At 45.7% G+C, this 12817-nt stretch overlaps 3 protein-coding genes across 10 annotated transcripts in view; 2 read left to right on the top strand and 1 right to left on the bottom strand.

Annotated features, from left to right (window-relative positions):
- Positions 1–1067, top strand: part of LOC119273494 (26S proteasome non-ATPase regulatory subunit 13 homolog B-like) — a 4619-nt gene extending 3552 nt beyond the window's left edge. For both annotated transcript variants that reach the window (XM_037554643.1, XM_037554648.1), the window contains exon 7: positions 526–1067. In XM_037554643.1, the coding sequence (XP_037410540.1) occupies positions 526–711 (186 nt within the window). In that variant the 3' untranslated portion in view covers positions 712–1067. The remainder of the gene's footprint in view (positions 1–525) is intronic.
- Positions 1068–1991: 924 nt separating this feature from the next.
- LOC119273445 (putative pentatricopeptide repeat-containing protein At1g16830) lies at positions 1992–10828 on the top strand. 7 transcript variants are annotated; one of them, XM_037554604.1, is made up of 5 exons: positions 1992–4244; positions 4323–4494; positions 8788–9702; positions 9830–10366; positions 10556–10828. In XM_037554604.1, exon 1 carries the CDS (start codon positions 2158–2160, stop codon positions 4045–4047), a length of 1890 nt encoding a protein of 629 aa, XP_037410501.1. In that variant the 5' UTR covers positions 1992–2157; the 3' UTR covers positions 4048–4244; positions 4323–4494; positions 8788–9702; positions 9830–10366; positions 10556–10828. The 7 variants fall into 7 exon arrangements, with proteins under 7 accessions (XP_037410501.1, XP_037410516.1, XP_037410509.1 ...); XM_037554619.1 differs by having other exon boundaries at positions 1992–4240; positions 8788–10366; XM_037554612.1 differs by having other exon boundaries at positions 4329–4494; positions 8788–10366.
- Positions 5143–10213, bottom strand: LOC119273434 (cellulose synthase-like protein D1). The gene is made up of 5 exons (XM_037554593.1): positions 10111–10213; positions 8830–9771; positions 7098–7914; positions 5967–7019; positions 5143–5882 (listed from the first exon to the last, which is right to left on the bottom strand). Exons 2-5 carry the CDS (start codon positions 9690–9692, stop codon positions 5175–5177), a joined length of 3441 nt encoding a protein of 1146 aa, XP_037410490.1. The 5' UTR covers positions 9693–9771; positions 10111–10213; the 3' UTR covers positions 5143–5174.
- Positions 10829–12817: the final 1989 nt, after the last annotated feature.

Genomic DNA, 12817 nt, shown 5'->3' with positions numbered 1-12817 from the left:
TGTAAACCTAACAAAATATAAATTATACTCCCTCCGTTCCTAAATATTTGTCTTTTTAGAGGTTTCAAATGGACTACCACATGCGGATGTATATAGACATAGTTTAGAGTGTAGATTCACTCATTTTGCTCCGTATGTAGTCACTTGTTGAAATCTCTAGAAAGACAAATATTTAGGAACGGAGGGAGTATGAAACAAAAAATATACTATATTGTTGGATTTGTATTTGAGAGAGGTTTCCCACAATATATTTTTTACGGCATGTAGTTTACATTTTATTAGTTATAAATTTATGGTCAAACTTTAGCCCAAAATAAGAGGGTACTTATAAGCCCAGACGGAGGTGGTACTTCAGATCTGTTTCAGTTTCCTTCCAGATTTTGTGCATCAGTTCCTGTAGTAGTAATGCTGTCCCCGAATGTTCCGGGGAGCCAAAATCGTGCATCCTCTCTAGTTGAAGCAGCAGTGGGGTTCCCTGAATTGCATATCTATTTGAAACACTCACATATTTCCTGTCCATTGCAGGTTCATCTCATAGAAGGAATCATCGATGAAGTCGACAGCACGGTTCATGTTTCGTGGGTCCAGCCTAGAGTACTTGGCATCCCACAGGTGAAGGCGTTGCGTGAGCGCCTGGACTCGTGGGTCGGCAAAGTGCATACCACACTGTTGTCCATCGAGGCAGAGACCCCCGATCTCGTGGCGGCTTAGCTTGTTGGCCAAAAATGATTCTGAATAGGCTTTGGTTGTCAGCAAGGCGGCGGTGTAAAACGAGAGACCATCTGGCTGTGCTGCGCGTGCTAGCTGCTCTTTTCTTGATAACGAAAACTTGTTGCCTTGGGTGTCCTATTGGTCTGGACTTGTAACTTCCTTCTATCATCACGGATCGAAACAGAGAAATCATACCGGCAGAGGGTGTCACTAGTTTTTTCCTGTTGAACTTTATAATCTGTAATCCAGCGGTTTGACATTTCTTCTTCTTCCATTGTGCTATGGACATGGACACGCAGGAAAATCTTGCTCATTTTCTTATGTTTGTGCCAGACAATGAAGCCTTTTGAATTCTAGCTGCGTACGGTTTCTAACCATACAACGCGTGGGCCTCATTTTTAATTGCATCAAAGAGCTTCAGATTGTTGTTTCTCACTCTGAAAGCTGCACCCTTGGCTATTGCTTGTAATGCATCATTGCTAAGCATGCATCAAATTCGATTGTGTGATAAATAAACCCAAAATGCAGTATCATACTCTATTTACTTGGTAAATCCTCAAGACAAAACCATACAACTTTGACAACGACAACGCAGCATTTAGTTTCGACTGGCTAGTGGTGAAACCCATAATTTATGGTTTTGGTATATGGATAGCAAGTTTTCATGCATCCCTTCATGTCAAATTTGGTTCATCCCGAACTTTCTTGATATTATTAGCACGTTTTAGCTGTCCGTTATGTACTGAAATTTATGAAGGCTTGCATTGAATATGCCTAAAACATTTCAGATGATATTGGATAAGCTTCTTTGACAGATTTAATATACATCAAATATCATGTGAAATGACCCATCATATGTTACTATGTCCAGACAGTCAAAAGAAAATGTTATTGCTATGAGGGTGCTTGGATACGTTTTAGTCCCATGACTAAAAGTAGTGGGACTAAAACTTGTTAGCCTCACCCATGCTTGGATCCAAATACTCTCATGGGACTAAAACGTATCCAAAATCAAGTTATTGAGCATTTATTATCCTTCAAACCCTCCAATCCAGAACTCGCATGTGTTAAAGAAGAGGCATTAAATGATGAGAGAGAGGGCTAATACATATTTTAGTAGGTTTCCTATGACTAAAAATTTTTAGCCTCAAAACTAGTTCTAGCCTCTTTTTGAAACTTTAGCCTCTAAAAGAGACTATTTTTAATCAGACTAAAAATAGTCCTTTGGATCAAGCACCTTCTTTGTGCAGTACTCGTATTTGGGAGGTTTGCCTGCCGTTTCAGCCTCCTTCCTCCACACGTAACGCAGCGCCGCCGCCGTGCCCGTGCCGGCGGCGTTTGCTTGCTCTGCTCTCCATGCAATTAGGCAGATATCACTGAGCTCCTCCCCGCCCGTGTTCGCGCCTGCAATGCCAGCCTCGCCGTCCCCGCCCACTCGCTGCTTCTATGCTCCACGCCGCACGGAGGCGGACACCGCCGCTCCCTGCCAGGCTCGCCGCCGCCTTCTTCGCCGCCAAGCCCCAGCCCCAGCCGCCCGCCCTGTCGCCGCAGATCGTCGAGGCCGCCGTATCCCGCTGCCCTTCCGACGCCCTCGCGCTCTCCTTCTTCCTCTGGTGCGCCCGCCGCCCCGCCTACTTCCACCCGCCCTCGTCCTTCGACCGCGTCCTCCCTGCCGCCACGCGCCTCGCGTCTCGCCTCGCGTCCCGCCTCGGCACCGCCCCCGCGCTCCTCCGCGAGCTCCAGAGCCTCGGCTGCCCCATCAGGCCCCACACCTTCCTGCTCCTGCTCAGGCTCTACTGGCGCGGCGGCCTGTACCCGCTCGTGCTCCACCTGTTCGACGAAATGCCCCGCTGGGGCTTCCACCACAACGCCTTCGCGCGCAATGTCGTCCTCGACGTACTGCTCAGGACCGGCTGCGTCGATGATGCGTTGCGCTTCGTGCAGGGCAACCCGTCGCCCAACTACCTCACCTATGCCATTGTCCTGACTCATCTCTCCAGAGCCAGGGATTGGTCAGGGTTGCGCGTCTGTTTCACAGCTATGCTGAGCCAAGGTTTTCTCCCCAGCGCCACTTCTCTCGCCTCGGTCTTTGCCTGTTGCAGTAAGGCTGGTACCATGGCCGAGCTACAACAGCTGCTGTCCTATGCGCTTGTCTCGGGCCAGCAGCTCAGTCCGGCCATGTGGACGTGTCTCATCGCTCGTATGTGCAGTGAGGGAAGGCTAGATGAGGCCTGTAAAACTCTTGGAAATATGGTGCGTTCTGGCTCTTCACCAACAGTGGTGACTTACACACCGCTTGTCAGAGGTCTCTTCCGAGCTGGGAGGCATGACATTGCCAGTGAGCTGCTGGGATCCATGGCATCCGACGGTTGCACCCCAGACCTTGTTATGTATAATGTTCTGATGGACTGCATGATGAGGGAGAGGAGGTACGATGAGGCCATATACATCTACCTACATCTTCATGGGAGCCAGATAAAGCCGGATGCATACACTTTGTCTACTTTGGTTCAGGTATTGCAGTTGTCACGGAACATAGATCTTCTCCCTAGGTTAATCCTGGGCTTGGATATCTCTTATGATCTTGTGGCTTGCAATTCTATGCTGAGTGCTCTGTGCAAGTCAGGGTTTCCATCCGAAGCCCTTCAGTTCTACATCGATATGATTGGTTTGGGCATCAGGCCAGACAGCTACAGTTATGTTGGATTGTTGGATAGTTTGTGTCACTTGGGAAGGATAGATCATGCAGTCAACCTCTACCGCAGTGTTGTCACAAGCAATCCTGATTCAGACGCTTACGTCCATGCAGCCATCCTCCGTGGCCTTGTTAGAAGGGGCCAGAACATAATGGCATTTAGGATTCTCAGGGAGGCTGTGCGTCAAAATTATGCACTTGATACCGTGTGCTACACCATTGTTCTGCATGGTCTATTCCGAGGTCATTTTGTTCAAGAGGCTTGTGATTTATTTGACAAGATGAAGGATTCAGGTGTTGCTTCCAACACTTGTACATACAATGTAATGCTTCGTGGACTGTGTAGAGCCAGGGATATGCTTGCAGTCACGCAGTTACTAACAGAAATGGAAGGCGCCAATGTTCACATGGATAGTACCTCATTCAACGTGGTAGTTGTGCTCTTAGTCAAATTGCAGCGCATCAGTTCGGCAACAGCTTTGATCAGAGAAATGCTCAATCTAGGCATGAAACTTAACACCAAAACTTGCTGGTTACTTTCTCAATCAATTGGTCATAGATTCGTTTTGGAGGATTCTATCAGTGCTGAAAGTGATGTGTCTGACTCAACATGCGATCTGCTTGTATGCTCAGCTTCATAGTCTACTTTTCTATGGAACAAGCATGCTGTTTATGGTATCTCCACTTTTGTGATGTAATTGATACAAAATATAAAATACTGAAGGCTGGAGAAATTCTAAATGAATTTCTACCACACAGAGATCCTTGCTATAACATTTTCCCTTGGAAGCGCCCAACAAAAATTACCATAATTATTGAAGAGATGTTTACCTCGTAGGTACATACCTTTTGAATATCATCCCACCATTACGTTGATAAATTTTAAAATATATCCATAACCTTGGGTTCTACTCAGATGCAGGTTGGTGAGACATGTGCAGTTTGATTTAACACCGAGAATGAGGCAGTCTGTTTTTGTCAATATTGGATCTTTCCATGAAACAATGCTGATGTACTATATTTCAAGAGGCTTACACCTAAATGATTTTGCAATGCCGCCCATGGACTAGATTTGAAAGAAATTTCAGGTATACTTTAGTTGTTTCTCCACAGCAATTTTCAAATTGTACCCTTATGCATTCTCTTCAGAATATAGTTTAATAGTGTATGATCGTTACATAAGTTTGAACTATGCAATGCACATTTTTTTAACTATTTGCAGTTTAGGGATTTCCCAGTCCATTTTTTATTAATTTGCGTTGATGTATTATTTTTACAAAGAAAATGGCATTTCTGTATCCGTTTTAGCACTGTCATGTCTATATATTATATGGAATATGCACAAACATTTCTATGATATCACTATTGGTCTCAATAGGAGTGGTGAGCTCCAACTCTGAATTGTAGGAAGTTGTATCCCAAAAGGTCAGGTACTTGTAAGCTATGACAATCATATTTTGTCAAGAAAGATAGTAAGAGTTGTGACCAAAGAATGACATTCAGCTCAAATGCAAGAGATTGTGTAATGTAAATTATTGACATACTGACAAAACATTACAACCAAAAATAATGATAATATACTAGAGATATCCTATGCCAATTGTTGTAACTTGATCTGGATTCAGCTGCAGATTAACCCATCATGTTATGCAGAATGTGGTTCATAGAGTGCCCTTTTGGCCTGCTAGGGAACCCAATATTGTACTGTTGTCTTCAGCAATCAGTATGTGAATCCAACAAGAGCTATGAAGCTTCAGCATGAATTGGGTCAAGGGAAAGAGAATGACCCGCCTAACTGTTGATTGGCAGCTGTCGATGGAGGATTGATTGCAATCCAGAGCAATGAAATAGTGATGGAAACTAATCCAGCCCAGACATACACAATGGTGGGTGTCCTGCCTCTCCTGCCCATGAGCCCCTTTGCAAATGGATATAAATGGGCAAGCACCCAGAAGCTGAAAAACACTCCACCAAGAAGCTTGCTCCATTGCGGGATTGTGCTGTAAATTGTGCGGCTGAAGCCAACAGCAATGGCAACAAGGTTCACCATGATGATGGTGAGAGGTGGTATCATCAATGAAGTCCACTTTACTTCGTAGAGTTCTGCAAATTCATCATCGATATCGTCACCCACCTGCTTTGATGTGAGTGTGAATGAGATCTCAATCCCTGCAACAACTTTCAGTAGACCTTGCATCACAGCAGCTAGGTGAGCACTAGTTCCACCAATAAGCCAGAATTGTTCATTTCGCCACCACTCTTCCAGTGCAATTCCAGACCACTTGATCTCCAGCATGGCCAGGAGACAAAGCGTGACGGTGATGATAAGTAGGTATGTCAGGAAGGTGACATTGAGTGTTTGCACAATGAACTGCCCTGAGAAAAGGGAGAGTGCTGGAAGGAAGCAGTAGACAATGAGGAAGATGGATGTGAAGGGATATATGCCAACATTGAGGTATGCAATCCTTTGTAGCACCTGTGAACCAAAAATGGTTTGTCATATTTTTGGTGAGTCTACTTTAGTAAGGGATAGAAATAGAAAGTCTAGAGGGGCATATACCTTCATTTTGGAGCTGGCAAACAATGCATTGTTCCGAGAGAAAAAGATCTCGACAGAACCAGTAGCCCACCGAAGCACCTGGTGAAGACGATCTGTGAGATTGATAGGGGCAGTGCCGCGGAAGGCATCACGCTGTGTGACACAGTACACTGACTTCCATCCACGATTATGCATGCGGTACCCTGTCACAACATCCTCAGTGACAGATCCATAGATCCACCCCACACGAGTGCCCCACTCTGTCTTCTCCTCATACCAACATGAAACTACACTGATTGCTTCTGCCACAATGGATGCATCCAGTATTTCACGTGGAATTGTTAGAGCACCAGGTGGACGCCCATTCTTGACAGATGGATGGTCAGCCAAGGGCCTTCCCTGGAACTCTGCTACTGGGATGGAGTCAATCAGAAAGCTGGAATTTCCAAACTTCTTCGGGAATGTGGCGAGGTTCATGCTGTCCCCGTCAAAATCACCCATACGGAGAGCCATTGTCTCCTCGGGATTAGCATTGGAAGCAGATGCCTTGCGGCGTCGTGGGAGGCAGCAACCACAAAAGCCTGGGCTGTGATCCTTGGAACGAGGTGGGTCAAAGCCATATAGGGCGATTCGCCGGAAGAGGCACCCAGTGCCGACATACACTGGTCCTTGCAGACCATCAAGAGCACGCATGTTTATATCAAAGAAAACAGTATTGTGGTTAGCATACCGATCAGAAGGGTCAATGCCTTCAAACCTCTGAGGGAACTGCACATAGCAGAGTCGGTCACCACCACGGTCCATCATGAAGCACATGCCCTCCCTGAAGGCCTTTGAGTTGTAAACGTAGTGATCACAGTCCAGATTAAGAATGAAGGGACCATTGGACATGATGGCTGATGCACGAACCAATGCATTCATGGCACCTGCTTTCTTGTTGTGATCATATCCCGGACGTTTCTCACGTGACATGTACACCAGCATTGGAAGTCTTGTATCCACTCCTGAAAAGTCAAGAGGTGACTTTTCAATGTTCCCATACATTGGCATGTCACTTGGTGGTTTCAGCATAACCTGTGATATAGAAGAAACATGTAAATAACTAGGTCTAGACCAAAAATTGTGTTTACACGATCGTCATCAAATCAGTACCTGTATGATTCCTGCATGATCACCACGTGCATGATCTTGTGACGGATGAATCCATGTACCGGGCCAGTGAGTGCTATCAGCCATCCATGTTGCCTTGGGAATCTTCACTGGCTCAAATTGCTCATCGCCTCCAGCCTTGATCTTTTCCCTTTGAAGATTCATTGCCTGGATTTCCTCACGGGCATGGTATGCATCAGAGCGGCGCCTGATGGAATCTGGCAAGCCATTAACGCGGACCTTGAACTCATCATACTCACGCTTGATCCTTCTCCTGTCCTTTACAAAGTCAGCCTTCACCTTATTCTTGAAAGGATCTCTCTTCAGGTTGAAGTAGCTGTCCGGGTTCCTGGGTTCAATGTCATGCTTCCTGCAGAATGGCACCCAGAAATTAGCAAAGCTTGCTGCCTCAGCCATCGCCTCGAAGGTCAGCAGTGCCCCTCCATCATCTGACACATAACATGCAAGCTTATCGACAGGGTAGTCAACTGCAAGGATTGAGAGAATTGTGTTTGCTGTGACCAGGACCGGCTCCTTTTCTGGATCAGCAGTTGACACAAAGATATCAATTCCAGGGAGATCAGATTTGCCTGTTGGATTGCTCGGCGTTGGTGTCTCAAACTTTTCTTTAAGCACAGAGAGATCTGTAGCACGGTTGATAGGGCAAAGCTTTGGAAGCTGGTCCAACACCCATGACAATGCGAACCAGAGCTCACAAACAATTGACATTCCCCAGAGCCAGATGGCATCATCATTTTGATGCTTGATACGCCACATGAGGAAGAAGGCCAGTGCAACCAAGCGGATGAGGACAAGGAGCCTGCATGCAAGAGACAGTTCAGACAAGAGGATGGTATCACAAAAAAGCAATGCACCTAGGTGTTGTCATGTACTCCCTCCATTCCAGAATATAAGGTCCGCACGCCTTTTGAGATTTAAGTTTGACCATAAATTTAACCAATGCAATGTGGGTTATGTGTCATATAAATATACCATTAAATTCATATTCAAAAGAAATTTTCAATGGTATAATTTTTTAGTAACATGATTTATGCATTATTGGTTTAATTGATGGTCAAAGCTAAATCTCAAAAAATGCGTGCACCTTATATTCTGGAATGGAGGGAGTATTAATAAATATCGGTATATTTTCTGTGTAACTGAAATTTGAACCAACAAGTAGTAGAATACTATGCAAGTGTGGGATCTTTGCACTTTCTTTTCAACTGCTATATGTGGATTTTTTTAAAGTTTTGTGACAGAGAACACATTTAACTAGTCTGTGCACATGCTATGGTATTTGGAAGAAAATTGCAAGCTTACTGTACAGGCACACTTTTTGACTAGTCTATACACATAATATGATCTTTGGCTGAAATTGACAACTCAGTCACTTTATATATGCATTTGATTGGTATTGAAACCAATTGGTATAGTAGGGCTATTTACTTGGCTTCCTTGTAGCATTTCTCTTTGCTAGACTACATTTACTTGAAGGTTAACAGCATTTGGCTCTAATCACTTTTTAACACCATCAATTTTATTAGGGGTTGGCCTAATGAGAGGGTAATGCAAAACTGCAGTTCCTTTAGTTTAATGTAAAATCAATTGATTCATTATTCTTGTGTTGGTGGGTAAGCCAGCATACTTCTTGTTTAGGCATTAACCCGTACATATAACTTTTGATTGGCAGGTAACAGTAATGGCACATGTTTTTAAGGAAAAAAGATGGCACCTGTAAGGACTGATGACAGCAGCTGGAATCTGGAGCTTGCGGGTGAGTGGCCGCCATGGTTTAGCCATGAGCTCCTTGGGGTGCCCTGGTACTCCATTTCTGCCATCATCGTCCACATTGTCGTCTGGCCAAATGGCATTACCATAGCCATATGTCCCCTTGGTCTCAAAGAGCCAGCGGTTATGGTCAAACTCACCGGACTGGTTGTTCATAGTGCCCTGCTTCACCAACGAAAGACGCCTCTCCATCTTGCCCCCTGGCCCATGTGGCAGCGAGAGAGCCCGTGTCAGCTCATTGCTGGAGTTGGAGAGGACTTCTTCCCACTCGGTGTGCTTGTAAAGCTCTTTGCACCCGGGGCAGACACCGCCGCCACCCTTGACGGCGTCGGTGAAGCAGTCGACGCAGATTTTGAAGTCACACTCACAGGGGAGGATGTCCTCCCCACGGCCGTTGCGCATGATCTTGCTGTCGCATCCCTCGACCATGCAGATGGAGCCCTTGGGGCCAGATCGACCCATGTCGGAGTCAGGGCCCTGCTTGTCCATGACATGGGCACGGGTTACGCTGTTGAAGCCGCCGGTGAAGAGCGAGCTGGAGACGTATTGCTCGTCGGCCTTGGTGCCGTCCTCCTCCATGGGCTGGTTGTCAGGCGTCATGGGGATGTGGACATGGTAGTCCTGGAAGTCGACGCTGCTGATCTCTGAGTCGAGGTCGTCGCGCGAGTAGCTGATGAAGCGCCCAGACTCGGTTCGCCGCCCAAAGACCACCTGCGGCGCCGATGTTGGTGCCGTCGGTGGCTTGCTGGGGCCGTGCGGCGGCACGCGGCTGGAGCCGCTGTTCTTGAGGATTCCCTTGGACCCCATGGCCTCCTCCGTATGTGCTCTTCACTGTTGACTCTTCTTCCTCGTGATGTTGTTGCTATGCTGTTATCTTGTGGCTGATCTGCAGGATGAATAATATGCCGAAACAAAGGAAAACATTGACATTAGTCTCGCTGTAGGCCAAGACATATTTGGAAAGCACAGCATATAGGAAATCAAATCGTAATCGGCAGATCATAACAAGCAATAAACGCAGCCTGGGTGACGCAAAAACGAAATTCAAATGGATGCATGCAGGTTGTTTCCCTCTTTTTTTTCCTCCAGGAAAAGGGGGAGAATAAATGGCAAGAGTATTTTGCTTGGTAAGGAAAGGAAAATGATGAATCAGTAGATTACATAGAGGGTGCATGCAATCAGGAAGGCTGATTGGGAATGTAGAACGAGAGTAAAGGAAGGTTACCTTTGCCTCCTCATCTGTTGTGGTGCGGCAATGGCGATGGAATGGGAAGAAAGGTACTGGGGAGGTTCACGGCCATGGCCATGGCTGTATTTGAATGGTTCCATCCAATCAGCCAACCGGAGTGGAATCGAAGAGGTGCGTCAATACTGGGGAGGCGCCAAGGAGAGGGGCGCACGACTACTCGGTGCTCATGCATGATGCATACATTCATACTACTACTACATGCGATGCAATCATCAGTCCCGTTCATACCGATGTATGCCTGCTTGCTTAATTATAACTTAATCATCCACACCTGATACCTGCTTTTACTAATTCTTTTATATATCTGCCACCACTATCCTTATTACTGCAACTTGGTTTTACCTTGTCCATCAGTCAATGATGTCTCTCTCACCTAGACACTGACCGTGTAATTTGTTTTTGTCTTTTTGATTTGCACCAGAGGGCCCAAGTCGTGCAGTGAAAACTGAGTCAACCCCCCCAACACACGGTGGGTAGCTTCGCGCAACAAACGTCCAGGCTCGTGGTCAAAGCATCAATCAATGCATCGTGCTCGCTACTCCGACTCCTCACTGACATCACACACCCTGCAATCCAACCGCCAAATTCCATTCATGGACAAATACGTAGAAAGGAAGATATGTATAAATAGATTCATTTCGATACGCTGTACATGCAAATCATGCAATTTCATGCCTGTCATGATTCTTTTTTCTGGTGTCTACATTATTTTTCCTGTGCCAGACTTGCTTCAGATTTGAGCATTTGTCGTACGTACGCTCTGTTTTGCTTCTCCCATGCCCATACACCTGCAGGTTCAGGCACACGGGTTTGGTTTCCAATTTTTTTGATAATATGCATGCGCGAGGCCACTTCAGCAACCAACGCACGGATACTATGAGAAAAGATAACACGTTCCGGAGGTCAACTCTGTCGAATTTTTCAAGTATCAACAACATGCATGGCATTACTTCACATGCATCCTGCGAGTTGCGCACACGACCAATCTTGTTTCCAACTCACGTTTTACAACATGATCAAATCTATGCAAGTTTAATTTTCTCAAATCGTAATATACGGGCACACTCCACATGGTCTTCGTATGCTGTTGGGACACCCTCGTCCTTCACAGAAAGTGGTGGTTTCTGAGTCTGGGGAAGTCATGTAGCTCCTCATTGATTTTTTGGGTCAAATTGTGACGCATATGCTTGAGCCAGCACTAGGTGTGCCAGCAGAAATACGAGATATCTCCCCTCTATCCCCAACCCCCTAACCCCCGCCGGGACCCAGGTAGGATGAAGGGGAATTTGGGACAAGAAATCGAGTAATCAAGGGAACAAGGTAGGGTTTAAGGCCAGAACCATAGGTGAAAGGGCATGTAGCCGCTAAGTGTGGTTTTGATAATTAATGACTATCTCAATAGACTAATGCTTTCACTGAGGTATATTTGAAGGGATTTACATAGGTGGAGCCTTAAGGATGATTGTCATAAAGATGAAGATTTGCTCTTAGCTTTGGTATCGAATGGCAATTCCTATGGAGCATCAATGGCATTGTATCCCATATGAAGAAATGTTCCATAGTGATGCATGAAGCATGTTGGATTTATTTGGGAAGAGTTCCATCAAAAGCCTCTCAAGGAAGTCCTCATGGTATCCTCTCTGCTTACCCCGTGCGCACAGGGTCCAGGAAAAATCTCTCTGGACACCCCGTGCACATGGGGTCGAGTGTTAAACTCTATGGATACCCCATGTGCACGGGGTCACGGACCCCTGTGCCCACGAGGCCTAGGGTCTGACTCTCGGGGTCTCATGTCTAGTGAGGATACTTGTTGGTCTTTGGATGTATCTAATGGAGCCATCAATATTGATATCGATGCCTAACCAAATATGTTCAAGGTGGAGTCCATTGAAGGATCTCAAAGGTTGACACATTTGGGCCTATAAGGATCAAGGTCTTGAGAGTATGATTAAAGAGAAGAATTCAAGCTATGGTATCAAGAGAAGATCATGATGAGCTCATGCGTTGGATTCTCATTGATCATGTCTTGAAGCAAAAACTAGAGTGAAGAATTCATTGTGCCTCTCAAGAGTTTGTGATGGGGGCATTTAGAAGAGAAAGTGATGACCAATATGATGTTCATGGTGAAACTTGATATGGTCATGAAAGAGTAATTGGTGATCTAGTCTTGAAGCAATGAAGTAAAATGAAGAGTTCATTATGGCTTTCAAGAAACCAATATAGATCTTGAAGTAAAGATGTTGGTTGACCAAGATGAAGCTCGAAGATTGTATCTAGATGCAGTGGCGGAGCTACGTAGCCAAAGCTGGGCGGGCCGGTACGAAGGAAGACCATTATTTCTTGGCCTCATGGCCCAATTTACTTCAGTCCTACACCATATTTTCTTTGGACTAGGAGGGCCATGGTCCATTTTCATCACACGTAGCTCCACCAATGTCTAGATGGTCAACACACAAGCGCAAACAATGTACCACGTGGGATCAAGTGGTCTAGTGGTATGGTAAGTAATTGTGAATTGCGTTTTGTGCACTAACCCATGCTATGTGTTTCCTATGTCTATGTGGGTAAGGTGTTTCTCATAGGCTTGCATCAAAAGAAAGATTTCGAGTAGCCTATGTAAGGATGACATCAAGTGGTGATGGTCATCAAGTTTGGGGAGTCCAAGTGCACGATAAGAAGCCGA

This window comes from Triticum dicoccoides, chromosome 1A, assembly GCF_002162155.2.
Source record: "Triticum dicoccoides isolate Atlit2015 ecotype Zavitan chromosome 1A, WEW_v2.0, whole genome shotgun sequence".
In the NCBI taxonomy this organism is placed as follows: domain Eukaryota; kingdom Viridiplantae; phylum Streptophyta; class Magnoliopsida; order Poales; family Poaceae; genus Triticum; species Triticum dicoccoides.
This window is presented reverse-complemented; position numbering and strand designations above follow the sequence as displayed.